Source organism: Triturus cristatus, chromosome 1_2, assembly GCF_964204655.1.
Source record: "Triturus cristatus chromosome 1_2, aTriCri1.1, whole genome shotgun sequence".
NCBI lineage: Eukaryota > Metazoa > Chordata > Amphibia > Caudata > Salamandridae > Triturus > Triturus cristatus.
Genome location: NC_140580.1, coordinates 355,532,549 through 355,560,285, shown reverse-complemented (window position 1 = coordinate 355,560,285; position 27,737 = coordinate 355,532,549). Strand labels below are relative to the sequence as shown.

The following is a 27,737-nucleotide window of genomic DNA, read 5'->3' as shown; positions in this document are numbered from 1 at the left end:
TCCCCAAATCGTGCCAATCTCCTTGAAAAGGGCTGACAGACCGGTTCACGGGCTCCGGGGGAGGGCGACCACAGCTCCGAAGGGCGGATCACAGCTGGCGGGCCGGCAGGGCACCCCGATGAAGTCACACCACCGCACGCCGCCTCGCGACCCTACCTCGCCTGGCAGCAAGGAGGGCGCGAAAGCGAAAGTGAAAGTGCGGGGTACGCGAATCGCCCAGCCTCGCCCGCCGCTGTTGTTCACTTTGTCTCCGGATCGCCCCACAACTCCAATCCGGGGGGCCGGCGTGGAGAAGGCCGGAAACCGCAATCGATGTTCCCGCCGGTGTCCGAGGTCCGATTTGGAAACGGAAAACGGGTGGCACCTCAGCTCGGTCTCACGAACACAGTCCCCTCATCTAGGACAGGATATAGTCAGGATTTATGCAGGAGGTCGCGGAGGTCCTCGGGAGCCTCGCACCTACGCGGCCATCTTGGTTGCGCGCTAGGCTCCTCCCCCCTCTCCTCTCTTTCAAATAGAGCCACGATACTAGTCCTCTCAAAGTTAGGCAGGGACCCATTGCTCTGTAGCAGTTATTGTCCAATATCCCTCTTAAATGCTTATAAAAAGGGAGGCATGGCTAGCCCGGCCAAGATGGCTGATGTGCTCAGAACGTGCTCCCAGGCCTTCTCTGGCATCCCCCAGCATCCAGCTTTCTGCATGTGGCTCCACTTTAGTTCTGTTCTCGAGGAGACCCCGTGAGTTCGGCTGGGCTGTTTTGGAGCTGAATCCAGTGACGGAGCCTGCGATTTTCCCTCCTGGACACAGATGGCCTTGTGACATCGTGGCACCAGGGCCTTTGACTGAGTGATGCAGCCAGCCAGAAGAACCCGTACCTTCCCTCGCCGCAGGCCAGCGTCCTAAGAAGGGTAGTCTGACCAGGCCCGTTGTGGGAGATGCATTCTGTTGTCCGGTGCTGCACTCAGGTGAGGAGCGCAGGGGAAGGAGAGCAAGCCAACTGAGAGCTTCAGCCTGAAGCTGCACCCGGGGTGGATGGAGCAGCTTGGACATGCAGTGCAAGTTGAAGACACCAGAGGGGGATGAGGCCTAAGTGACTATACCAACTGCTGCTCCTTATTGCAATGGAGAAGGCTCCCTGGGACAATCAGTCCCCAATGCTGGGCTGCTCAACCCTTGGCTGCATGTGCTGCCCCTGCCAGATCGCTGGGGCAATTGAGCTGAGACCCCACACTACACCCACTCACCAGGATTTGGGCCATCTCCCTGGATACCGGTGCACCCTCCCCCTGAGCTGGGATTATTAATCCTCAAATGCAAGATTTCCCCACTGAAATACCGGGCTGAGTTTGACATGGCTTATCACTATGCCTAGGATGAACAGACACGCTCCACCTATGATAGCCCAACCATGCCCATGCTTCTGTGGGCAATAAGACACTTGCAACATGTGTGCCTGTAGGTGAGCTATTTTAGAGGTTACCTCGCCTCGATGAGCAGCACAAACCCACCTACAATCTCTGGGCATGGTCTTGTGACACCCTCCACCCCCGACTGAACTGCACCAAGTCACCCTCTGCTGCTCATGCCTGCTGGACAAGTGGGCTAAGTGCAAGATACCATCTACTTTCCACTGCAACCCTGGGTTTTCAGACTGCACGCCTCCACTCACCTTCAACATGAAATGTGGAAGAAGGGCTTGGCAATGAACCCCCAAACTAAAATAAACACATTCACTATTGCCCCTGCAGGAGGAGCCGGGAAACAGGGTGTCAATACCCAGACTCGGCGCCCGACGGTCTACTAACCTGAATACCACATTACAGACCATCCAAGCATCTTGTGACGCAGTCAAAACTAAAATTGGGGAAATAAGGGTTAATTTGTCACTACTCTGTCAGGATCCCCAAACCATTGCTCACAGAGTCACCGAAATGACCCTTTGCTGTGCAACCCACGCAGCAAAGAAGGACTGGATCCCGGAGGACATGCAGACAATGGGCTAGCTGGACTCCTTCAGTATGGAAAGAGGGATGCACCATGACTCGACCACTCCACAAACAAAAGGAAACCAGCTGGGCGTCGCAAGATGGTCTGGTCTCAGAAATGACCCAATGTCCGAGGATGCCACAGCACGAGGGAGCAACAAATCATGATCCTATGAAAGGAGGCAAGAGAACACCAGCATTGCCTTCAGACTATCCGTTCTTTCGAGGAGGTCCCCCTATAGCACCTTGCTAACTTTCATTTCACATCTTTGGTTGTGGGAGATTAGGGCAACAGATGCTTCAGGGGAGAGAAAGTACGGGGAGGGGGGCTGTTGTTTGGGAAGGGTTGGTTGTTAAGTTACCTTTTTGTTGTTTTGTGTCTCACCAGCATGCAGTCTGCTGTGGCCCCTCCCTCTCGGGAAATGTGACCAACAAGTGAACCCCTTGGACCCTCTTGGTTCTCCTCTACCTACCCTGGCTACCCCCAGAGGGGGCAATACCCTGTAACACACTATCCACAATCCTATGACAGCTCCTACTGACATGACCAGGAATCTTAATGCACTTTTGGACGGGTGTTAAGAGAACAGCTGTTCTCCATTACGCCAAATGCTCCTGTCTATCTATCCTTAAGCTGCAGGAGACTCATCTCCTGGGCTCCACAGCGCTTTCCTGAAACAGTTTGGATAAGGCAGTGTGTTTCACACAGGATTTGCATGGGGCTCCAGGGGCGTTGCTGTACTGTTGCTCAAAACCTTCCCTCTAACCGTTATCAAAACTGTGACAGTCCCCTTGAGTAGGCCTCCTTGAGGGACGACACTACAACATCCTGAGTATGCATGTCCCACGCCTCTAAAGCCCTTGCAGAGATAATCATGAACTTCCCCATAGACAATACTATTATAGGGGGAGACTTTAACGCCACACTAAACCCCAACATAGATATATAGGAGCCCCCACAGCATACCGACTGACGAGGGCTAAGCAACTAAAAAGGTCCTGTGTGACATGAAAGATCTGGCATCCCCAAGATGAAGTATACACTCATATGTCTGCTGCACACAAATCACTCACGCATGGACCTCCTCCCGGCTCCCGCAACTGATGTCCTGCATGTCCACTGTGTGGGTATTTTCACCAGGGGTATTTCAGATTAAGCGGCAATTTAACTCAATTTGGGAATGGTGGGGTTACTACCACACAACTCTGGAGTCTCAATGCCTTGTTCTTCCAGGATGACCGGTGTTCGGATCTCCTGGCCACCGAATTACAGACTTACTTTGACACTAACACAGGGACAGGGGATGCCACAGGTACGCTCTGGGCTGCCGGCAAAGCAACTATCCGTGGGGTAGCAGGAATTACATACGAACGACAGGGAATGATCGCAAGAAGTAGTGACAGACCTGGACGTCGGTGTTCTCATGCTGGAATGGCACAAAGCAAACAGTCTCACTGAGACCGCACAGCACCAATTGGCGCTTGCCAGGTCCATCCTCAAGAAGACTGTCTTCGAGGAGGCACGCCAATGTTGGAGGGCCTCCACACAAAGGGTATCCAAGTACGGGGACAAATCCAGCAAGCTACTATTCTACCTGACACAACCAACAGAATAATCCCTAAAATCCTTGATTTGAAAGGCTCCCTTAAATGCAACGCAGCTGAGATTGAAGCAGTATTAGTTGGTAAAACCCAAGGTTGTATGAGAATTGACCTCTGCCCTCTTGCAAGCAACATTGACTCATTTTGACAGACAAACCACTCCCACAGATATACCCAAGAGATAGGGCTGACAATGACAAGCCCATTTCTGTGGTAGAAATCCACAAGGCTATATCTGGGTTGAACTTTGGGAAGACTTATCAAAAATGTCGAAATGTCCTCTTACTTAATCATCTTCTCAACTTAGAGGCAGCTCAGAAAAGCCACTACCCACTAGAGCTGAATGTGGCCATCCCCCGCAGCACTGCAGCTCATATAGGCCCATATCCCTTACTAACACAGAGATCAACATCTTTGCAAAAGTCCTTGTCACTAAACTTAAATGAGCTTTACCTAACTTGGTCCATCCGGACCAGTGCAGGTTTATACCCAACCAACGTACCCATTATTGTATACATCGATTGCATGAGGCACTGTTCCGGGTCCACAAACTGGCCGAACCCTGTGCACTTTTACATCTTCACTTTGAGAAAGCCTTTAATTCTGTGAACTGGTGCTTCCTTAGGGCGGTTCTGGTAAAAATGGGTCTTGGTTCTAACATACACGTATATATTGACCTGCTTTATTCATGACCACTAGCTCAGGTGTTGGATATTGGTGTGCTCTCTGACCCCTTTCCAATCTGCAAGAGGACCCAACAAGAATGCTCCCTCTCCCCATTCCTTTTCGCCCTTGCCATTGACTGCCTAGCCCGATTGGTGAGAGGCGACGCCCAATTGCAAAGGTGAAAATGGGAGAGCAGTACGGAGGAAAGAATTGAACTTTATGCCGACTATATCCTCCTCTTCTTAGCGTACCCACATCTTATGGGGCCACAATGTTTTCAATTCCTCAAGCTCTATGAGGATGCCTCCGGACTTCGGGTAAACAAAGTCAATTCCTTACTTGTTCCAATTCAGGGTGACAATGCGGCTACACAGTGACAATCGTTCATACCTATAAAACCACTACGCTGTAAATACCTCGGAATCTTTATCTCCCGAATGCCAGAACTGACATGGAGCCTCAACAAGACACTCTTCATATCTGCGAGGAAATAAAATTCTTGATACTGGCAGACTCTGTCACTGAACTGTACTGGGCCACCTGGCCCTATTTAAAATTATGGTCTTACCGCAATACTTATATGTCCTCCACCCAGCCCGCATAGCCTGGCTAAACGCAGAATGTTGGTATACAATGGTGGTTTGTGAATGGCGGAGTTTCAGATATACTATAAGGCAACACAGTTACTGGTGATAAACTACTAGTTGACCACAGGTTGGGACAATCCTGCATACGGGGCTGAACTCTCCCTTTTTGGCCTAGAGAGAGTAATGGGACTACTGTATGGGGACCCTGTCCAACAGCAGCTCACTGAGGTTATCCGAATAATCTTTCGGAATTCAGAGATGCTGCTAAACTACATGGGCTGGTTTACCACACTAACACAACAGACTCACTGTGGAGGGCACGTCACCTCCATCACACCACAAGTCTCCAACGCTTTCAGGTCCGGAACAAAATCGTCATAACGAACCTGGGAAACATTTGGCAGAGAACCCACATCAGGCCCATTATGACTTATCGCAGGCCCAGTTTCATAAATACCTGCATCTTAGGCATGCTCTAGCCATGTACAAAGATTGTCTTGAAGGCTCCCGAGTATTACCAACCAAAGGTCAAATTACTGATGGGCGAGCCCGAAAGACGTGGTGTCTCTTGCATATACCGCACTTTGATTAGCAACTCCCCTGACTCCTTTACCCCCGAGACGAAAATGGGAGATTTGGATCGGCCCCCTTGATGACCTGAACTGGTGACTCACTTGCAGGGTCTCTCGCGAAATCGCCACATCCTCCTGACTGAGACAAATTCAATTGAATTATCTACACAGCATCAGGGATGTGGAATTCCTATAGCCCGATGCCCAGGACATATTGTTTGGGGTCAAGGGCAACAAGTTTTAATGTGTATTTTGTCCTTGGGACAAGTAGGTGCAACTCCCTGCAGCACAAACTCTTTGGCTGCCAGTTTGCAGCGCCACATTATAGACCAGGGAAGGGCACTGTCTGCAGTTAAACTAATATTTGTGTCCATGTGTTAATTAACCCTGGGCGTCGTACTCGGCTCCACCAGCGGAGTTTGCAGAGTTTTACCAACTCCGCACTCCACTGGGAACGCAAAGTTGCTGCAAAACTCTGACTCCATGGTGGAGCGGAGTACGAGGCCAGCCTCCTTACAAACGTTTTTTTTTAAAAACACTTACCTTCTCTTCTGCCTGCCCTCCTTCTCGCTGCAGTGTCTCCCTTCTTCCGTGGTCCTCCTCCTTACGTCCCTGTACGTATTACGTCTTGCATGAACTGCGCAGTTCACGCAAGACGTAATACGTACAGGGACACGAGGAGGAGGACCACGGAAGAAGGGAGACACCGCGGCGAGGAGGAGGGCAGGCAGAAGAGAAGTTAAGTGGTTTTAAAAAAAAAATGTTTTACTCTTTTGTGGGCACTGAGTGGAGCACCACGTAGTTCCATGCAGTTTTGTTTAACTCCGTGAAACTACACCGAGCACCACTACGAATACTCGGCTAAGGGTTAGTTTTAATACTGTTCAAACTTGTATTTATGGGTTATTAATTGAAAGCCTTTATTATTAGGGTGAAAGCTCTAAGTAAATGTTGTAAGCTGTAACTGCACTACTGACAGTGGTTACAGTATAAAAATGTGTACGTACATTTTCAAAGTTTAGCAATATGAGGCTATGTATTATGCTCCCAGAATGCTTTCTGATTAGATACTAATATTTGCAGAAGCTTGAAAGCAAGTTTGATGATTCTTTGCTTTCAAAATAAAATGTTCATATAAAAAGGAAAGCAGGAAAAAAAACAGTTAGCTAAACTACTGTAAGATTTCAGGTACCATTTCTTTGCAGCATCATTTAGTAAAATGTGTTGATGAATGCTAATATTTCCCCAAAATATTCATAATGGAAAATCAGTGTAACCACTTTCAATAAGATTATGGGAAACATAAAAATAAACCAGCATTGGCAAAGCCAGTAGGTCTGAAATTGGTGGTCAGCTTTTTAGTTTTGTCAATGTGTGACTTGTTTTGGCATGGTTTTTGTAAAACCTTATTGGTCTGGGAGCTGCCAGGCCCTCACCATTAAAACAAACATTGGCAAAAGCAAAAATTGGTTTTGGTCTCAAAAAGCACACACTGCCACTGTAGTTACTTGCACTGAACAAAACTACTTTGTGTGCCGATATGCTACTTGTGAAAGAGCAGAATGCGGTCACTCACAGAGAAGCCAGCCAATACACAGAGAGAGACTGAATTGTAATAAACACAAAAGGTCACGGTTAACGCCAGACCAAATTAGGGGCTCAATTATTAAAGAAAGTCTCAAAATTGCACCCAAGGTATACATCATTGAATTAAGTGCAGCTATAGGGTTTTTGTGAATTCACAAGAATTTACAGAAGTAGGGCAAGAAATAGTACTCCTAGAAAATATTTGTGAACTGCATTTTAGCATGAGCAAATATTCAGGTGTAGATTTGCTCATGCAAAAATCTGAGTGTTTGCAAGTTCACTTTCCCTCCCTCCATCCACTCCTCCCCCACCTCCCCACCTCCCCATCTCTGGAAGAAAGTTTACATCTGCCATTGTCCTGAATACATTTCCAACATTTCTCAGTATGGGAAAAGATTATAGAAGAGTTGTTGAAAACCCTTAAAACATGCAAGTTAGTAGGTTTGCACAGACTCAAAAGGGCATTCCAACCCTGGAACTACTGCTTACCACTACCTTCAGCCCCAGTATATAGATCCGCGGAAACGTGGCAATATAAGGGGATTGCTAGTAGTCAAACACTACTATGGTTTGAGCGCTGGCATAATCAGAGAGGCTATATCAGAGCTCTTATATGAGATTGCTGCCATAATTTGTCGCCGCACTACATGGCACCAAAGGGACACCTGGATTTTGTTACAGGAAAAGTAGATTTATGACGCGACCTGCCCCATGGACAAGTAGATATTTTATTAAATTCTACCCCCCTGCAGCATCTACCTTACCCCCCTGAAGTTATGGCATGAGGGGAACTATTCTCTCCAACCTAATTCTGATGCTCTGATAGACTATTTCCATACAACATGGCTATGCCCTCCAATTGCCGACTCCTGGAGATGAATAGCTAAGTCTCAGACTCTGGTCCTGGTGTACTCAAAGAAGCAGAAGCCCAAACATGCCCTTTTGGGGATACTAGAAGACTTAGGAAACACCAGGTGGGAAAGATACTTCATAGGTATAGCTACGTTGATTGCCAAAAGAGAGACAGCCCGGGAATGGAAGGTGGCCCGCGCTAGCTGAATGGCGGGTAGGAATGGAGTGATGTGCGACATTGTAGGAGCCCATTTACATCGCAGGGGATACACCTGCAAACACGAAGAACATCATTAAGAAGATTTAATGGCCCTAGACCTCCCCATTCGCAGAGGTTAATTGGAAGGAATTTCTATTCAACGCTTTTCTGGCACATATAGTGACATGCTAGTGTTGCCCTCTGTCATCCTTATTATTTTTGTGAGCAATGAAACCTCTGGCTGCATTTATATTTAAGACCCCCCGATATTACAGGTATTTTCAGGTTGGCCAGCCCCTCCAAACTGCAACTCTATGGGAGTGACAACTGCTCACCTGCACCGATTTAGACAGTTCATTGACAGCCATAATGTCCCTCATAATAGACGTTTCAGTAATCTCAGGTTATAAAATCAAATGGGACAAAAGTGAAGCCCTGCCTATGTTACGAATTACCGCCAAAGAAGCCATCGATGACTATCCATTTAGATGGAAAAGGTCACAACTCAAATATCTGGGGATCCTAATCAACAGAGTGCTAGAGGTAATGGCCTCAGACAACCTAGACTTATTCATAGTCAATCATACTTTAGAATATGCTAAATGGAATTAGCTTAATTTGTCTATGTGGGGACATCAACAAACTTGATGAGCAATAGCCCCAAATACGATTCCATCACCAAGGAAATTCGCTGACTCCATTGGATCCCAGTGGCCAAACGAGTTGAGTTTAAGGCCCCTGTTTAGAGTTCAAGGCTTTGAACGACACAGGACCTCTGTCGCTCAAAAAGCTATTTGTTTGGTACCATCCGGCCAGACAGATGCGGTCCTCAGGGACAAGACTGATGAAGGTACCTAGAATACGCACCTCGGGTTGGGGCGGCCGGAGTCTCTACTATAGTACCGCAAAGCTGTGGAACACACTTCCAGCCGAGCTGAGAGGAGCAGCTTCCCTCACCATTTTTAGGAGAAAGTTGAAAACCTGGCTTTTCCAGAACTGAGTAACTAGGAAGAATTATGGCAGTCAATAGTGCCAAGACACCCCCGGGTATTCGTGCGCTCAACAAGTTTCATCAACATTAGCATTAACAAACTAAAAATAGCAGTGGCCCCATGATTCATCTATGTCATGGGGATGTTGCCACTCCTACTCCTTAGTAACGCCTACTCCATAACAAGGTCCTCCTGTCTATCAAAAAGGGTATCAAACGTTTTATCTGTGGAAGAATGAGCCAGAGACTAAAAATCTCCAAATTGATCACTCACAGGAACTGCGGGGACCTAAGCTTAATGTGTATTGAACAGTACTAAAATGCATTAACCTCTCCTAGATAGTTTACATATGACCCGGGGTGACAGACCCCTCCCCCTTCTGGGTACACCTGGAGCACCTGGCCAACTGTGATTCGGGCCTCCACCTCTTGTGCCAGTTCAGGATACCCTCTAGGTTGATGTCCAATCCCAGAAATCAGAATACAGTACGGATTTGAAACCACTCCAATAAGTTACTCCAATGCAATGCTAGATTGCATCTCCAAGCCCCCTGTGGAATAATGCAGTCTTGCAAGTATAGGGACAACCCATATGCTGGGAGGTATGGAAAAAGGCAGGGATTGTGACATTAGACCATCTATTGATAGCAGGTGAACTGAAAACATTTGACATTTTTAGAGGACGAATTCCATCTGCCTGCCTCTCAGCAACAGAAATACAGGTAAATTAGACACTGTCTACATAGAGTCTTGGGGCCAGAGCTTGGGATATCCAGAATTTGCTAATCCTGCAATACCTGAAACACTGGGGAATGTATAGAGGTGTACAGCTGGGCTTTTACAGTCTGCTTATACATCTCAAATCGCAACCCCTACTGTCTCTACTTTTGTCAAAAATGGCAGAAACAACTACAATTGACTTATTCAAACAAAGACGGTAAAACAGGGATGGAGATGGGAGACCAGAGAATCCACAATGAAATTCTGTCTTTTCAAAACACTCCAGGATTGGTATTGGACACTGCAAAAACTGACCAACTCCTCTTACACAACTTGAACTGCTGGTGTTGCAACCAAACCGCATGCAACACAGTTCACATTCTTTATGAGTACCCAGACATCCATCGCCTATGGTCCAGTTTCCGAAATACACTCAGTCCAAGACATCACCATTATATCCTACACAGACGACACCCAACTCATCCTCTCCCTGACGGACAAGGCAACCACCTTAACCAACTGCATGACCAGGGTAGCAGAATGGATGATAACCAACTGCTTGAAACTCAACTCTGACTAGACAGATGTACTAGTCTTTCCAAAAAAAAGAACTTCACATGGAACGCCACCTGGTGGCTGACAGAACTAGGACCAACACCCACCATCAAGCCAGAAATCTAGGTATCATCCTGGACGGCAAGCCAAATAGAATGGCACACGTCAATGCAGTGAGCTCCGCCTGCTTCCCCAACCTACATATGCTGTGAAATATTTTTAAGTGGCTGCCACAGAACACCGGACGAACCGTCAAGCAAGCCCACATCACAAGCAGACTCGACTACAGCAATGCACTCTACACCGTAATCTCCAAGCAGCTCCTGCACAGTCTTTAAACCATTCAGACTCCGCTGCAAACCTTCTACTCAGCCTTCCAAGCCACACCTATATCTCACCTAACCTCATACAGCTCCACTGGCTCCCCAATCACAAAAACGTATTCAAACTCCTCACATACACCTACAAGCCCTGCACAACACTGGACCAGCATACACTTTCACCAGTCTTCCAGACACCTATGCTCAGCATTAGTCTCACTGGCAAGCACACCCCGCATTAACAAAATCATAGCAAGAGGTTGTTCGTTCTCCTACATCGCACCCAAAACATTGAACAACCTCCCACAACACATCTGTGCCTCCTCCTCACTTCGTGAGTTCCCCAAGAAGTTGAAGATGTGACTCTTCGAATAACTCTGCAGGGTCCACATGCCGACACACCAGTTAAGGACCTGGATATCCTCACGGGTGATAGTGTTGTTATGCGGTTTGCATTTAGCTTCCATTTTAGTTCTTGTGTTGACTTCGCCTCATTTCCTAATGGAGCTTTGTATATGTTTTTCTGTTGTGTGAATGGTCATTGCACACATTTCTTCCTGATGGGCACTGTCACCCTGTAGTCTGCACAGTTAGCTCCAGGGTCGCACAAATTCATGACATGAGACATTGTTTTATTTTCAGGCTCACGATGAGATGACTCTTCTGCTTCAGTCTAATCAATGCATTGTCCTGCATCTTTGACACCATTTGATTAGCTTGCTGGTTGACTATATAAACCGGGTCCGTGCGGAAGTCGGTGAGAGGTGCGCTTCTGCCAGAGTCATCACAGAACGCTGCTCAAATGTAGACCCTCTGTCCCTAATCTTCAACCTGAAAAAGAAGATAGCTGTACACTTGGAGGTGCATCCATGGATGCACTGAGCCTGTGTTCCTGACATAGACTACCAAGGTATGGGGATAGGTCATTCCAACAGATCGTGCAGGTGGGTACTCCCAATATGCTCTCTTTAGCATAGAGGCTAGCAATAGATAGGAGTACCATTAGCAATATTGTATCTTTTCTTTGCGGCTCTTTGGGCATGCAAAAGTGACAAACTAAGGGGGTTAGATCTTGCTCCACGATTTCCTTGGGAATCTGGGAGTCATGTTCTAGGTTACTGACAATATCTACAACACTGGAGGTTTAGGAGTTTGGATGCAGTACTGTGAGCTAGTCAAACACCAACATTCACAGATTATACAAGAAGACTGAGTCTCTGTATTATGAAGTTTTCTTGTTCTAAATACACAGTCCTCCTAGATTAGTAGAAACTGTAGAACAGTGTGCTCCACAAATCGACATAACATATACTGTCCTAATCCCAGAATTGGCAATATGGGATAACTTTTAGTATAATGCCTTCATCAATACACTGCTGTATTCTTAAAAAGAAGAATTTGGAAGGAATAGTCATCTGTCAAGAGAAATTTACAGGCCAATAAGAAAGTTACAGACCCAAGAAGAGAGTGCAGTAATCGATTCTTGAGGCAGAATCCCCTGGTTAAAAGAGTGGAAGCCAGCAAACACATCAGTGAACAAGTCCCAGCTAAATTAGCACACTCACCAGGTCCCATTAGGTCCCTAAAATGATAGCCTTTGTGTAACAAAATATCAAATAAGAGTTTTGAAATTTGCATGACGAATATTCGATTTTCCTTGTCAACTGTAGTAAGTCAAAATTTACATACTTTCCGGTTATTCATGTTTCTTTGTTACTACAAATAAATCCAATCCCGACAGATAACAATGTTCTAATTACTCCATGAGACAGTATGCTTACCTCTACCTTAGAATGGTGATCTAGTTTCTTTCTCTGCTTTTTGAGATTATGTTTCTTTTCTACCCTTTCTTGTAATTGCTGAAAAAAATGTGAATGCCAGAAGTTATATATGGACCAAAATAACATCAATAATCTCACAGCGATACAGCCTCTGTCAATGTGAATCAGAAAACAAGCAAACAGAAAACAAGCAAACAGAATCTGAGCTGAGCTTTTGCATTCTCCTTTTCAAAAATCAACATTAAAACAACAAAACCGATCAACAAAAATAAACAAGGGTACCAAGACAAAAAGCATTTATTAGATAGTATTGCATTAATCTAAAAGCATCCTACAGGAACACACTGCATGATAATACAGCAAAAACAAGTTTACAGTCACCACACTCTCTGGATCCAACTCCACTTCCAGCTTTAAGCCATCCAGTAAACGTCCCGGTTTTGGTGCCCAAAGTAATGTACTGGAGAGCTAGAAAGAAGCGATTGACAAGGGATTTCTCCTGGACACTTGGCAGCTACCTTGCAAGATTGTCAGTGAGGCTGAGAGGGCCCCTGTCCCTCATCTACTAACATACTTCACTGGTCAAACTAAGAGGCCTCTATGCAGTTTGCTGGAGCCTTTTTTAGGTCTCGCCAAGCGAACGCAGTGCATGCGCTGCTTCGCCTTGGCGAGACTATTGTTGTCGGTTTGGTGCGCGAAGGGAGACAAACCATGTGCGCGCACGGACAGGCAGTGTGCACGCGCATGGCGTCTCCTCTCTAGCGATATTAGCTTTCACACACTCCCACTGCGCTCTCACTTTTGTGCGCTTCATTTAGCTTTCAGTTTCACTGCAACTATACAAGGCAGCTTCAGAGCTGTGCCCGGCACCGAACAGCAGATGTGCACATGCACGGCGTCATGCACGGCGTCTTGCACGGCTCGTGGGCTTCAGAGCTGTTCCCGGCGCCGGACAGCAGATGTGCACACGCACGGCGTCTCGTTTTGATAATGGGGCAGGCTGCGAGGCTGACCATGCTACGGAATGTGAGTATGTTGCTGTTGTTAGACAAGCAAGCGCTGAGCAGGTCTATGAATTGCTGTGGATGTAATTTTGAGTGAGTGGGTACTGACCTGCTTTTTGGGTGCTATTAAGTTCTGGTTTCTAAATCTTTTGTTTTTCAATGACCGTTATTAGTTTTTCACAATATAACCATGCCTGTTCGTGAACCTGAGATTTGTTTTCTGTGCAGTTTTTCTGAGCAACACAACTTCTCCAAGCCCAATGATGCACGTGCCCTGCACTTGATGAACTGCTGTGCACAGAATGTAATGCAGCAGAGTGACGAATATAACTTCGTCTTCCACAAGAAATCAAATTGGTTCAAGAGGCGGGCCAGGTGAGTAAGGTAAAACTACAGCAAGAAGGAAGAAAACTGATTTGTTGCCAATTTTCCGTAGCTTTTGAAAAACATTGTCCTTCCTTTGTGAGTGTGCACAGTTGTCTGTGCTTGCCCAGTGACCTACAAGTGCCCGCACCCTCTTCCCGCTAACATGCATTAACTCGAGATGGAATAGTAAATTATACGTGCAACTAGGTGTGGCTTTCTCACCTGTTACCGAAAACAGTGACATGGAACCTGCGGGAAATAGGCCAGATGGTAGGCTTGTGAGCTCTAATTTGGAGCCAAAAGTAATTGCGTTGATTTTGTTTAACCCTAATTTTCCTATATTTCTCTGTTGCAGTTTTGAAAAAACTACTAGTGGGAACACATATAGCCACAAAGGTATTTTATCTGACTGCACACAATTATTTCCTCGTTCAGAGACATAGGTCTGATCTCATAGATAGTATGTGTGGGCTCCTTTGTGTCTCTACAGTTTAGAGTCATTAATTAAGACCAAGTCTGAAAAGCGGTTGTACGATTTGCTCAGATTGTTGGTATGTGTTCTCTCTCCCATCATTTGCTCCTCCTGTACTTCTTTTTTTCTTTCTCTCAGTTTTATGGTAATTCTTCAGCTATGTCCATTTTTGGCTTGCTTCCTTTCTCCTCCTTTTGTAATTCTCCCCCTTGCCCTGCCGCTGTTGATACTTTGTGTACTATTTAAATAGTGTATTTCTGTGATGCTGCTTTCTAATGCTATATCTCCTCCGCTCCCCCATTTGTAATCATCTGTTTTCTATTTGCATTCCCCTCTACCCATCAGTTATTGACTCAAGTGGCCTCCCAGTTTGCATCAAGTTTTGTCTTCTACTGGAAAGATTACTTTGCGGAGCCGCCCCTCCTCTACCCACCGGGATTTGATGGCCGAGCTGAGTTATATCCGAGCGACCAAAACCTGAAGGACTACCTCAGCTGGAGACAAGCAGACTCTACGCTCCGCGGGAACCGTGGGAACGCCAGCAGGGCTACTGTCGGCAGCTGCGAGTTGACTTTGACAAGGAGACTATTGGGGAGTGTCAGTAAGGTCACGCTGACCAGTAAAGAGTGTTTGATGATGACGAAAGAGATCAGTGGGCACGGATGACCGGAAACTTGAGGAGAGGGGGCCCTTTCAAGATAGGGGAATGGGCACTGGTGTACGATAGTAGGAGAGTGGCAGAGGCTACAATATTTTTGGGGTTGAGTTGAGAAGGAGTAGCAAGATTGGTTGTGGATGACTGATTTTATTTGCTTTCGATGTATATTACGGTATCTTGTATTCTGTGTAAGCTGGCCTCTTGAGTGAGTAGCACTCTGAAGGCATAACGTCTTTTTCAGCTGACATTGAACTGTTACTTGCATTCCTTCCTCAGGCCACGGTAACAACCTGTATAACACTGCTTTCTGGTCACTCGTCCAGGGAGGAGGTCTGACACCAGCGCAGGCGCAGGAGAGGTTGCGAGTAAGGATTCAGGAACTGTGTTGTGGAATGATTGCCTGCAGTCTATAAAAAATAGTGCTTTTATTGTGTATATTCACCAGTGACTGCTGGCACTCTGTATTGGCCATGCATCTTTTCAGGGCAAAGGGAGACGAGATGTCATCACTCAACGCAGCAGGATATTGCGTTCTCATTGGTGGTGGGGTGTAGGACCTGGCATTCTCCATGGCGAAGTGCAGGGCATAGTGGTGTTAGTGGCAGAAAGATTCTGTAAAAAGAATACAGCGATGCTGTCAGCATTTTGGTTTGATGTATTCAACAGGGTCCTCTTAATTACAGTAGGGATCCTTGATAACTTGTCCCAGCAGTGCGCCTTGATGCCCCATCTTCACTTCTGTGCTGTCACCCAGAGTTAGTCTCCCACTCAAGAGCCCAGCGCCCCCAAGTCAATGGCGCTGTTGCAGTAGGGATCCTTGATAACTAGTCCCAGTAGTAAGTCTTAATGCCTCATCTTCACTCCTGTGCTGTCACTCAGAGGCAGTCTCCCACTCAAGAGCCCAGCGCCCCCAAGTCAATGGCACTGTTCTATTTCTTTAGAACCCAGGAGGCAGGACAATCCAACGCCATTCAGCCTGTGCCCTGGGCCTTCATTTGTTCTGTTGGGTATTTGATCGATAATGCAGACCTGGCACCAAGCACCGCATAGAGCTTTAATGTTGTATCTGGAGGATCCCGCACACAGTGTAGTATGAAATCCACCTGAGACAATTACAGAAACCAGGATGTGACGAAGAGGGCGAGACATTTAATTGTAACAGTAATAGACAGTACACTGTGCGTTTGTGTTTTACTGAGCACTTATTTACAGTTTGAGGTACACTGCAGATCTCATGTTTGTCTCTTCTCTTTCCAGGGTACAGTTGCTGCCAATAAGAACGAGATTCTGTTTAGTGAATTCAATATTAACTATAACAACGAGCCCTTAATGTACCGGAAAGGAACTCTCCTGCTGTGGAAAAAGGTGAAAAAGGATCAGCCAGTGTTGGGGGACGTACATCTGAGAGCGAGTGTTGTAAAAGAGACCGTACTTGTGTGGCACACCGTAGTTAACCTGAGCCAGTAGTGACAGACTCCATCATCAGATTAACACGGTTTATGCAAAAAGGCTAATAGTGGAGAGGTTAGTCTTGGACGTCAGGATAACAGTCTCCCGTCATACAGAGATTAGTGCATACTGGCAGCAAAAAGTGACTACTGTAGAATAAAATACCCTGAAAATAAATTGGCAGAAAAAACATCCCTCCTTGAAAGGCCATGCATTGTAGAGGGGATAAACCCAAGAATACTCAATGTGTCCGTGATGGTGCCACAGTCTCCATGAGGTAGTTAGATGGATAGAAAGGGAGCTGTCTGGGTATTGTACCACTGACGGGCACTTTAGCTCCATTTGATTGCGGGCTCTACACCACAAAACACATTACACAGTTATTTACTCACATACATTTTTTAGGTCTTGGCTATAAAAGACCAGTTATGGTCTTACCAAAAACTTCCAGTGGGCTTAGTTTTAGGTGGAGTGTCATTCTCATTAGTTTGCGTCTTATTCTTGCCTTGCCCCATCTTGTTCATCTTGTTTTTGTTACTCCCTACAACATAGCTTTTTCACCTTCCTTTTGACTTGCTGACTTGTATCTTTCCGCTGTTCACTTTTAGGGAAATACTTTAAAAAAAAATTAGGTCACTACTCTGAGACTGCCTTTGTTTTCCAGCTCGCTCCTTCGTGTGCTTCTCTCTGCCAAATATCTGCCCCCATGCTCTCTCCATCGTATACTGCTTGATCTTTTGTGCGCTCGTGCCCATCCTCCTTGCTGTCTCCCTCGTACTGCTCTCCCCCTCTAGCACACTCTCCATTGCTTCCCCTTCCCACCCACTCCCTGTTGCTTCTCCCTCGCTCCTCCGTTGCCCCAACCTTTTTTTACAGTTAAAAAAAATATATATTTTTTTAGATCTTGGCTGCTGTAGTTTGCTGCCAGGCAGCTCTGAAATTAACTGGTGCTTGTGTGCTAACAATTGGTTTTTTTAAATTTACTGAACCAAGTGGAACCTGCCTTCTTGGATCGATAAAAAAAAAAAAAAAAAAGAACATGCTGCTTGCATCATTGCATTGGCACACATATATGTAATCAAGAGTTCGCGCACCAGCGTTATGACGTGGGTTTCAGTTTCAACTCGACATCACGCCTTTACAAAAAAACATTTTGCCTCAAAGCCCAATCGGCAAAGAAGGTGAGGCCTCTTGGCTTTGCAAATGCTTTTTGTCAGGAAAGGGTTCCCAATCTCCAGAAGCGTTACAGAACCATACTGTTGGTAGAAGTGTGCTGCAAAATTGTTGATAATATAGCAAGCCAGTGTGTACTGCTAGGAACACAGAAATGCAAGGGAGAATTGAAGCGAGTTGTGTGAGAGAGCAGAGAAACTGTCATCATGACACAGGAAGGATGAGGGGTGTGTGCGCGTTTATGTGAGGAGAACAGAGACATGGCCCTAAAGAAGTACAAAGATCTGTGGCGAGTTGTACTAGGGGACATAATCTTTACAAACTTCACTTGGTTTGCTTTGCAAACAGAATAATAAACATAAATACAGTGAATGTTGTTTGTTAATTGTATTATTTTAGTTTTTAATTTGAGAAACCTCCATATGCATTTTCATCACTATATGAACAGAATTCGGAGGTTTTCTTCTCAAATTTTCCCTAGTCTGAGACCCACCCTTATTTAAGTATTTCCTTAGTCCTGTAGAACCTTGACAGCTGATGCCGTAACATATAATGGAGTGGTTAACTCTAGTATCTCCTGTGTGAAGTGTAGAGCAATGCTTTCACTCCTCCTTGCTTTACTGTTTCCAATCACAAGAGAAACCCGTGGGCGAGGAAAAAGGGAAGCGGACGGACACATTTGACAGGTTATTTGACATACCTTGTTCTCAGAGGAAGTACATAAATCATCAGCAGCCCAAACTGTCACCATACATCGATATTAAGTCTTGTGGACCGTGTGTGCTAGATGTATATTGCTCATTCTTGGCTAAGGTTCCCGTAGTGTTGTTCAAAACAGTGAACCAACTGGTTGAGAATAGTGCTATTAAAAAAAAAAGTAGAGGCAGATGGTCCTACTGACTGTCTGATAGATAGTTAAAAGTATATTAGAGCAAGATCTGTCTCTGAAAACTATGCCTAGCTGAAACATGTTATGCATAGAAGATTGTTAAGACAGAAGTCCCTAAGAGAATGGTAAACAACAAATAACAAGCATTGGAGATGCAAGAGGTCTTGCCCTTGATTAAGTTAAAGCCATTTGCTTTGCTAATGGTATTGTATAGCAACGCAAATGGCTTTAACTTAATGAAAGGCGAGACATATTGCATTTTTAATGCTGGTTTTCATTTGCTACAGCTAGGCTGCGCTTCGTGTCGTCTCCAGGAGCAGGTGCCGAGCCGGAGAATCATCGGTCCAGTGTGGAAGATTGTTTGCCACCACAATGCCTGTCAGCGTAAAAGAGGTGAAGTGTGACCTCATGCTGCAGTGCCAGTGTTGCAAAACAGAGAAAGGGCATTTGCACTCAAGGGACCTCCAGCGATACTCCTGCTAGCCCTAAGTGACCTCAACGAAGTTGCTGTTGCTCTCCCTCACTGCCTGCCTATCTGTCTGTCTGGGGAAGAGGGGACCACACTGAAGTTGTCTAAAACCTGGATTACAGTGGACAGAAAATCCACAGATCACTCTGACCTGAGGACCTTGAGAGTTTTCAAGGCAGAATAAAATCCTCCTCTATGGACACAGACAGAGATCGACTGCCCGGAGACAATCCGATGGAGACAGCTTAGTCTGAGTAGTGTAAGAACTGATCAGCAACAACAAAAGGGACAAATCCAGATCCCCACTGAAACCTATCTCCTGAGCTCCCATTGCCGAAGATTGATTTACTAATTTCCGGTAGAGGATGTCTGCTTTTGATGATGCTGTCTGCTATCAATGTGGTGCCAAGAGGGCATGTGGCTGCCTACATTAATGTCCAGTTTAGGATGGGAGGGAATGATTCCAATCTGGGTGTGGCTCACAGGGCAGTTAACTGATCTGCTTCTATGGTTGACACACTCCCTTCATTCTACCCTTCCCTCTATGTGTTGACTCAAAATTATCACTACCACAACTTTACTCAACTCTGTCAAATTCTCATGACAGCCCCACCACTACTTATCTGATACATGACTTCCCTATGCAGCATGGCCTATCGTCCTTGAATTTCTATTTCCTGGCTGACTCTCTACCACAGGCAGTCATGCTTCTGTTTTTCTTCCCCGTACTACGGCCCACACAGTCAACGTTGCATGAATGGGCACTTGTACATATCAAATGGCTCCATCCTCCACAATCTGATGTGCTTATCTACGTCAAGGCTTTAACTTTGGCAGCCCACCACCAATATGTGGTAGCACAGTCAATCAGCGACAGAAACCAGTCCTAGGGCTTAGGTTTTTAGGGGACTTTAGCAAACCATTTCTGACTCCCCTTCAGTCTTTCTATCTCCATTTCCTTAATCTGTTTCTCTCCAGTTTTACCTGTAAATTTGTTTACCCCACCCCGTAGTGCTACAGCATTTGGTGTGCCATTACCTGACTGCTGTTATACTGGTACTTTCTTAACCTCTTGCACCTATTGACATACTGTTAATTCTATTCTCGCAGGCACATGCTTAACCTACCATCAAGAGCCAGTTCAGGGTGCATGCTCCCAAGAAGGGGGCTCTCCTACACTGTTCTTTTCTGGCGCGATATCAGGTCCCCCTGACTATTATCTCCTTTACCTTGAATTTTCTGTTCGAATTGTGTAACAAGATTCTGTCCTACTTTGCCTCAAAACACAGATATTGTACTCCAAGAGGAGCCCAAATTGTCACAAACTGATTCAAAAAAAGTGAAATGGAATTGAGTTGGTATGGTGTTTAACTGCAGCGTTCCACCCCACCCAGAGGTCCTATTGAGCACCATCCTGCTAGATCCATGATATAGCCATTCAGGTCAGTAAAACACTCCAATCTATGATCTAGAAGTCACAGTCTGACATAGAGGGATGGTACATGTTCATGGAGCATTCATAATGTGCCAGGAGTTTTATTTTAGGATCATTTTATGCCCCTAATGTCACCAATCCCTGTTCCAGCCATCCAGAATGCGGGTGAATGCTGGCGATTTTGGAGGGAATCTGGAATCTTACCTTACATCTAATTATAGACTGGTCCGTCCTGACAGATCCTTACAATGTTGCGGTGTTCTTGTTATAGGGAGGAATATACATCCTTCAGAGAAGGCATATACTTTTCTCTTATGTACCTACAGTACCAATCAAAGATAGACTATTTCCTCTCCTTGTGAGATTTTTGTGCAGTCCTTGTTATATCATGCAGCTGGAATGGGGGTTGCGCTTGCGCTAAGGAACTCTTGGGGCATGCTTTCTGCATGGAATTGGCTATTGAGAGATCCCAGGCGCACCTATCTAAAGTTAAAAAGCCACTATGACACCACCACAGATCTTACGGGCAGCCAGAAGGCAACAATAAGAGCCCAAATGATGAGAGGCTCGCCCATCTCCACAGTAACAGAAACGGACTGTAAATCATTAGCCTGCTCCTACACTACAAAACCTACTGACGTAACTAGAGAAAATAATGCCCTGAATACTTTTGAAGGCCAAACACTGTTTATATTGACTTATCAGTCACCATTGTGATAACGAGAAGGCAGGCGGATTGTTAACTGCTAAACTTCGTCAAAGGGACGCATCAACAGCTGTTTATGATACGCGGATTATCTAGTGAGACTCCTACAGAAAACATTATACACGTTTTCCAACTCCTCTAAGTGCATTTATAGGCCATTTATAGGCCACCTCATCTATCTTGAATAGGGTACTGGTAACTGTTCTCCCCAAGCTGGCCAAGAACCTTTTTCACTGTGGTAGCTACAGTCACAGCTGGATCAATGTTAGCATCAAAATGCTAATGAGAACTCTTGCCAAAAGGCTTCAGAAGGTAACACTGTCCCTTATACATCATACACAAGTGTAATTTGTCCCAGGTAGGATATTGATAAATCACCAATGAACCCTGTTGCACCTCTGTGGCTCTCTAGGTGCATGAAGGTGAATGTGCATTTCATCAGACTGAATGGGGCTACGTGTTCCGCACTCAGGGAAGAGCCGGTTTGGGGGATGACTTCATCGCCAAAAAGAGAAAGTATATGACTCCCAAATAGCACAAGTGAATTGCAGGGACTTCTTGTCCAATACCTTTCACATACAAAATGGAATGCATCAGGATTGTACCGTGCCCCTTTATTGCTTCCGCTTGCCCGTGAGCCTTTAAGCAGCAACTGGAACTGCTGTGAAAATAGTACAGGTGTAAACCCCGGCAGGGATTCGAAAATATTGTTCTATGCTGATGATATGTGAAGACAGGCCTTGGCACCTCTGTGCAAACACTTCTATTGGTGATCAATGTCTTTCCCCGGTTCGCTGGTTACAAGCTCTGCTGGGACAAGGTGGAGCGTCTGCCTATTTCCAGGGTCACTACACCAGCATTATTAGGGGATGATTACCAATGGAAATGGCAGTCTAAAATATTTAGGAATATTCCACAAATTGAGCTTACAGCGTATTGTGGTTGACCAACTGAACCCAATGATTGGCAACATGTCTAACGTCTATGCATGCATGTTGCACCTACAACTTCTGTTATGTGGCCGTGATCACTTTTAAAATTGAGATAAAACCAGAATTTAACTGTGTTGGGAATGCTACCACCAGGAGTCCTGCTGAGCAGTGTTGACGCCATACGTAAAGTTATCAGATGTTTTGTGTGGGGTACTATGAAGATAACTTTGATAGGTGGTCTAGTGGATTGGATATGTGACTTATGTAGGCTCTCCTGTTCTCACTGTTTAAGTTTTGTGGATTTCAGAGACGTTTTCTTAGTATTTGCCAAACCTTTTCAAATCAGTGCTTAGAAACGTGTAATCTGCTACTTAAACCCCAAAATAGACACATCTATGTTTTTTCTACCGTTTACAAAGCATGTTTTTTGCACTGATTGTTACGAAGCATATATTTATTTTATGTAGAAGTAATGCAAGGTATTTAGTGTCGTCCCGTTGGCAGTGTGTCCAATGGCCTTATGGTCGACTGTTTTAAGGAAAGAAAATCTGTGCATTGCACTCTCCCTCACATTCACTTCTCGTAGCCCTCTCTTACATCTCACTAACTCTCACACTCACTCTGTCAGGACCTTAAAAGAGTAAAAAAGAAAGAGTGATATATATGAATCTAAAAAAAACAATATCCTGGACACAGTTTGGAGTTGTTAACCCACTCTTTACTGATTATGATATTGTAGAGGTGGTCAACTATGCCAACAGCTTAGCACCCTGTGAAACCTTTAACATTTTGAATCACACCAGATTATTTGTAGCCCTGCATTCTAAGACACCGAAAACATGATGCTTTAAACATACACACCGTTTTGTGCACTCATTGGCTGACTACATTAAGGTGGTGCTGCTCTTGTTTGGACATTCATAGTGCCCAAGTATTCTCATTTTTTTTTAAACGCACTTTATTGAGTTTTTATGCAAACATCCACGAAATCACACACAATATTCAGCAGCATAATCCCTGAGAAGTAATCGACAACCCCCCACCAATGACACAGTGCATAATACAAGGATGTACAAGTCGTTGTGCCCAAGTATTCTCATGGCAACCATCTGACTGTAAGTCATTCCTGACCTATTAACAGACACATTGTATTCTGGGACCTTGTTTTTGAAAGGTTTTGCTGTTAATATTGTGGGCTTAAAAACCCCAGCAGAAAGTGCAGTTGAGTAAAAAGCCAGGATTAGCTGAAGGTATCACACATAACACTGAAACATCTGCAGCTAAGAATCTAGTTTGTAAGTGGAAGTCTTGTATAATGTTTTCACCACTATCCCACAAGTACCTGTCACTACACCCTTCACTGAATGTTTAAAGCCTGAGATGTTTGGCAGGTGGCCTGCTATCAATATCGATTTGCCAGAAAAAAGGGGCTGATGTATCAAAGGGTTCTACCCATTCTGCGTCTGTGTTCTACACATTCTTATGAGCCAGTCATTTCACCAATCAGTGCAAGAATTAAACAGTGCCAAAAGATCAAATATGATTTAAATATTCCCAGCTGATCTACAGTGTATAGAAGAATTAGATCAGGCCTACATGCATCTAAACCCTACACCTTTAAGTGAGCACACAAACCTGGAGGAAACAAAAGGAAGAACAAACATTATTTTAGTGACATCCCCAAACAACAAAACTCAAGCCAAATTATGTTTGAACAGTCTTTCTCGCTACCTTGTATAACTTGTTACATTGTGTTGGCCCCTTCAGAAAGCAAGAAATACGACTCATTCTCTCACTTTCCTTAATTTGAATGCCATTTTAGTTTGTGGTTGTACAAGTGTTTTTAATCGGTGTTTATATGTTTACGCTGTTTAACCTAAAACAGGATAGCCTACACATATGTAATCCTACTATAGTGTGCTACAGCTATAGCAGTTAACATACATGTTCCCATATGCCAAGGATGTGCCGTTTTGTGGAAAGCTGCTGAAGTGGGGTGGGCGACTTATGGTTTTACTAGCCTCTCTCCACATTAAACAGTAAAAACACCTGCTACACTGTCCCACAACCCAATCATCCAGTCTTTTGTCAGAGCAAGGTGCGGCAAACTACTCAGATGACTGTGGACTGATTATGCCGTTAAGACACATAGCTCCATATGGTATGGCACATCATGGCCTTCAGTATTGGGTGAAATACTCTAATGTGGGACACCTGGGCATCTGCTGGGCTCCATACACTTGCCCAACTACTGAAGGATGGGTGGCTAAAACCACTCCATACCTTAAAAAGTGAATTTGGCTTCATGGCCTGGAAAATTTGGAGATATAATTACCCCCTTAAGAGTATACTGGGAACTTTTCTTTGGGTCCTCTCTAAACTCAGACAGTGGCTTACTTATAGACCTGGGGTAGATATAAGAGTGTGATGTCTGGCTAATATGAAGTCCTGGTAGACAGACTATATTGCAAGCTCCTAGTGGACCACTTTGACACACTTGTCAAATATTGCTTGATCATACCAACAGGACTGGAATTAAGACCAGTCCGCTTGACATTCAGCCAATTCAAAATACTCCAGAACTGGTGCTGAACTCCACAAAAATTGTTCAGATCCTGGATGAAAAACAACTGCTACATAAGAACATGACCAGATTGTGAATTTTGTCATGTTCTCTGGTCCTGTCTGGTTTTGGATGGGTTCTGGAAAATTGTCAGACACACTAAACGGTTCGGATGACCAGCCCCTTACACCTTTCAGTAGGCTTGCACTTCTGCATGACATGACTGACATATGAGATATTTCCTCCTACCAGAAACAAAAGTTGTCCAATGGTTATCTGTCACCCTGGCCACAGCCAAAGTGAATATACTGAGGCATTAATGTTCAGCAACTTCACAGTTTAGGAAGTCATACCTCACTGAAATGCGTAAAATGGCTCTTGTGAGAGCATCATTTTCATGTTTCTAAAGCGGAAGACAAAGTTCCTTGATGAGTGGTCTCCTTTCTTTGAAACTAGAAGGTGGAACTGACTGGTCAACGTGGCTCATATCCTCAGTGCTACGTTGGACCATTATGCCTCCCAAGCACCCATATGACCGCATAGGGATCTAGTGTTCCCCGCTCAATGCCTTCAAAAGAGTTGTTCCACAGACAACAAATGGTATTTACTGTTCTAATGTGGAAGACACTCTGGATTGTTGCATCTGCATTCGGGTTCATTTTACAAATTGCACTAGTTACTGGGGATTGAAGTAGATACACAAAACGGGATCAGTTTAAAGCATTTGTTCCTGACTTTGATCTGCCCACACACATTCAAGCCAATTAGCTGAGACTTTTTTCGGAGTCCCAGTTGTTATGCACATAACCTTGTACATGCCACAGCTGCAACTGTACATTGGTCCATATAAAGATCACTTTTCAAGGGACAACTCTTATTAAACCGTTTCTCTCAGTCACCTGTGTAGCCAGCCCACCAATACCTAATTTCCCAATATCTGTTTAGTAGCATGCCATTATCCCTAAGAGAAAGGAAGAAAAATGAAAGAAATTGAGCTAGCAAATGAAACTGATTCAGGGTAACATCTCAGTAAGAAGTGTCAGGTCTGAGTTCATTACCTAGAATATCAGAAGCCATACATTGCATGATCATGGTTGTCAGAAATGCTGATGCTGCTCATGCTATCGTTTTCCAACATGCTACAGCTGAGCAACTTAATAATAAAGCAGAAATTCAAAAGCATTCCGCTCCCTTTCTCAGGAGACAAGCTCGTCCATTCTCTTGCACCAGTCCTCATAGTCAGTGACATCAACGGTAAGGACCCCATGGCTAAACTACACAATTTTTGCTAGGCTACTTCCACTGTTTGGGTGTAGGACGAAGGGCCAAGAAGAGGAAATAATCCTTCAGAACCCTCAAAAGTCATTTGGAAGCATACCATAATCTATAAATGTCCATATTATCTACATGTATTTGAAAGTCTACATATTTAAATGAAGGAGCAGAAACTGCAGACCCCAGATGAGAATGCTAAGGTATAGGGAGCACAACTAAATTGCATGAGTTTACTCTGCGATCGACATCATCCTTAATTCCTCGATTGAGTATGATTACAGGATTGACAACAGGAGGTCACTGACCTACAAAAGCACACCATCCACCTAAAGTGAATTTAATAATGTTGCATACTTGCTTTTCAATAACCTAATAGTCAAAGCAAGGATCATCTGTGAGAGCCAGCCCCTTTGCTGACTGTGACAGTGAATGGACTGGGTCAACTTTGAGATAGAACTCTGGTGGTTGTGTGTGCATATAGTGCCTACTTTCTTCAATAAATATGAATTTTAGCAGAGTGCACTCATCAAGACATACTAAATCATAGAGAATGGCTGCAGTGCATCGACCTAAAGGTGTTTGTCCTTCCACTGTTCAATATGCAGGAGAATTCTTGAAGCCAACAATAGTGTCATAGCTTTTCACCACAATCAGCCTCTTGTAGCAACCAAAGCTGTACTGAAGGTGCCAACCTTTAGCATAAAAAAAAACATCAATTGATGAACGGAATGCAGAACAAATCAAAACATTCAATCCCAGTCAACAGATCAGGGTTAAATCCATCATTCTTTTGCTCACCATGCCACCCCAGTTTAGACCTGGCCATATGCAAATCAGGCTTGACCCTGTGCCTCATGGGAACAGTCCAGCCCAAACTGTCAAGCCAGGTCCATCGTTCTTTTGCCCACTACGTGGGTCCTGGGCTCACTGTGCGACTAGAATCAAGCTATCCTGGCTGATGAGGGTCAAGACTGATTTGCATATGGCTGGGTCCAAACTGGGGTGGCGTAGTGTGCAAAAGAACAATGGATTTAACCCAGATCTTTTGACTGGGGGAGAATGTTTGCATTGTCAGCATTCCATCCATCATTTGTTTGCTGTAACACTTTTCGCTCTAAGTGGGATGGGTATGCCCAGACGTGGGTCCCTTGCTCACTGTGCCACTTGATTCAAGCTACCTAGCTGAAGAAGGGTGACATACCCTGAAACCGTTCCCAGGATGCTTGTTTCCGGTCCAGGGAGGACCTGGCCTGGCAGTTCGGTCTGGACTGTTCCCATGGGGCACAGGGTCAAGACTGATTTGCATATGGCTGGGTCCAAACTGGGGTGGCGTAGTGGGCAAAAGAACAATGGATTTAACCCAGATCTTTTGACTGGGGGAGAATGTTTGCATTGTCAGCATTCCATCCATCATTTGTTTGCTGTAACACTTTTCGCTCTAAGTGGGATGGGTATGCCCAGACGTCGATCCCTTGCTCACTGTGCCACTGGATTCAAGCTAGCCTAGCTGAAGAAGGGTGACATACCCTGAAACCGTTCCCAGGATGCTTGTTTCTGGTCCAGGGAGGACCTGGCTTGACAGTTTGGGCTGGACTGTTCCCATGAGGCACAGGGTCAAGACTGATTTGCATATGGCCAGGTCTAAACTGGGGTGGCATGGTGAGCAAAGGAACGATGGATTTAACCCTGATCTGTTGACTGGGGGTGAATGTTTGCATTGTCAGCATTCCGTCCATTTTTTTGCTGTAAAACCTTTAGCATCAGTCAATCTATGTTTCAACCATTATGCCTCATATGAGCGAGAACAACCATAGATTATTCACATTAGGAGTGTGCACTTTCAGGCGAAACCAATCTCATTCATAGAGGACACACTTCACCCACACATATTACTATTGGGAAGTATAATTTAATTCACTCACAAGTACA

General features: G+C 45.0%; 1 protein-coding gene and 1 pseudogene across 2 annotated transcripts in view; one reads left to right on the top strand and one right to left on the bottom strand.

Annotated features, from left to right (window-relative positions):
- Positions 1–27,737, bottom strand: part of THAP3 (THAP domain containing 3) — a 166,943-nt gene that overhangs the window by 83,607 nt on the left and 55,599 nt on the right. The window contains exon 3 of one of the 2 annotated variants that reach the window (XM_085604452.1): positions 12,418–12,495. In XM_085604452.1, coding sequence (XP_085460578.1) covers positions 12,418–12,495 — 78 coding nt within the window. The remainder of the gene's footprint in view (positions 1–12,417; positions 12,496–27,737) is intronic. The other variant, XM_085604459.1, reaches the window with a different exon arrangement.
- On the top strand, positions 13,612–16,384 carry LOC146867356 (putative tRNA(His) guanylyltransferase; annotated as a pseudogene).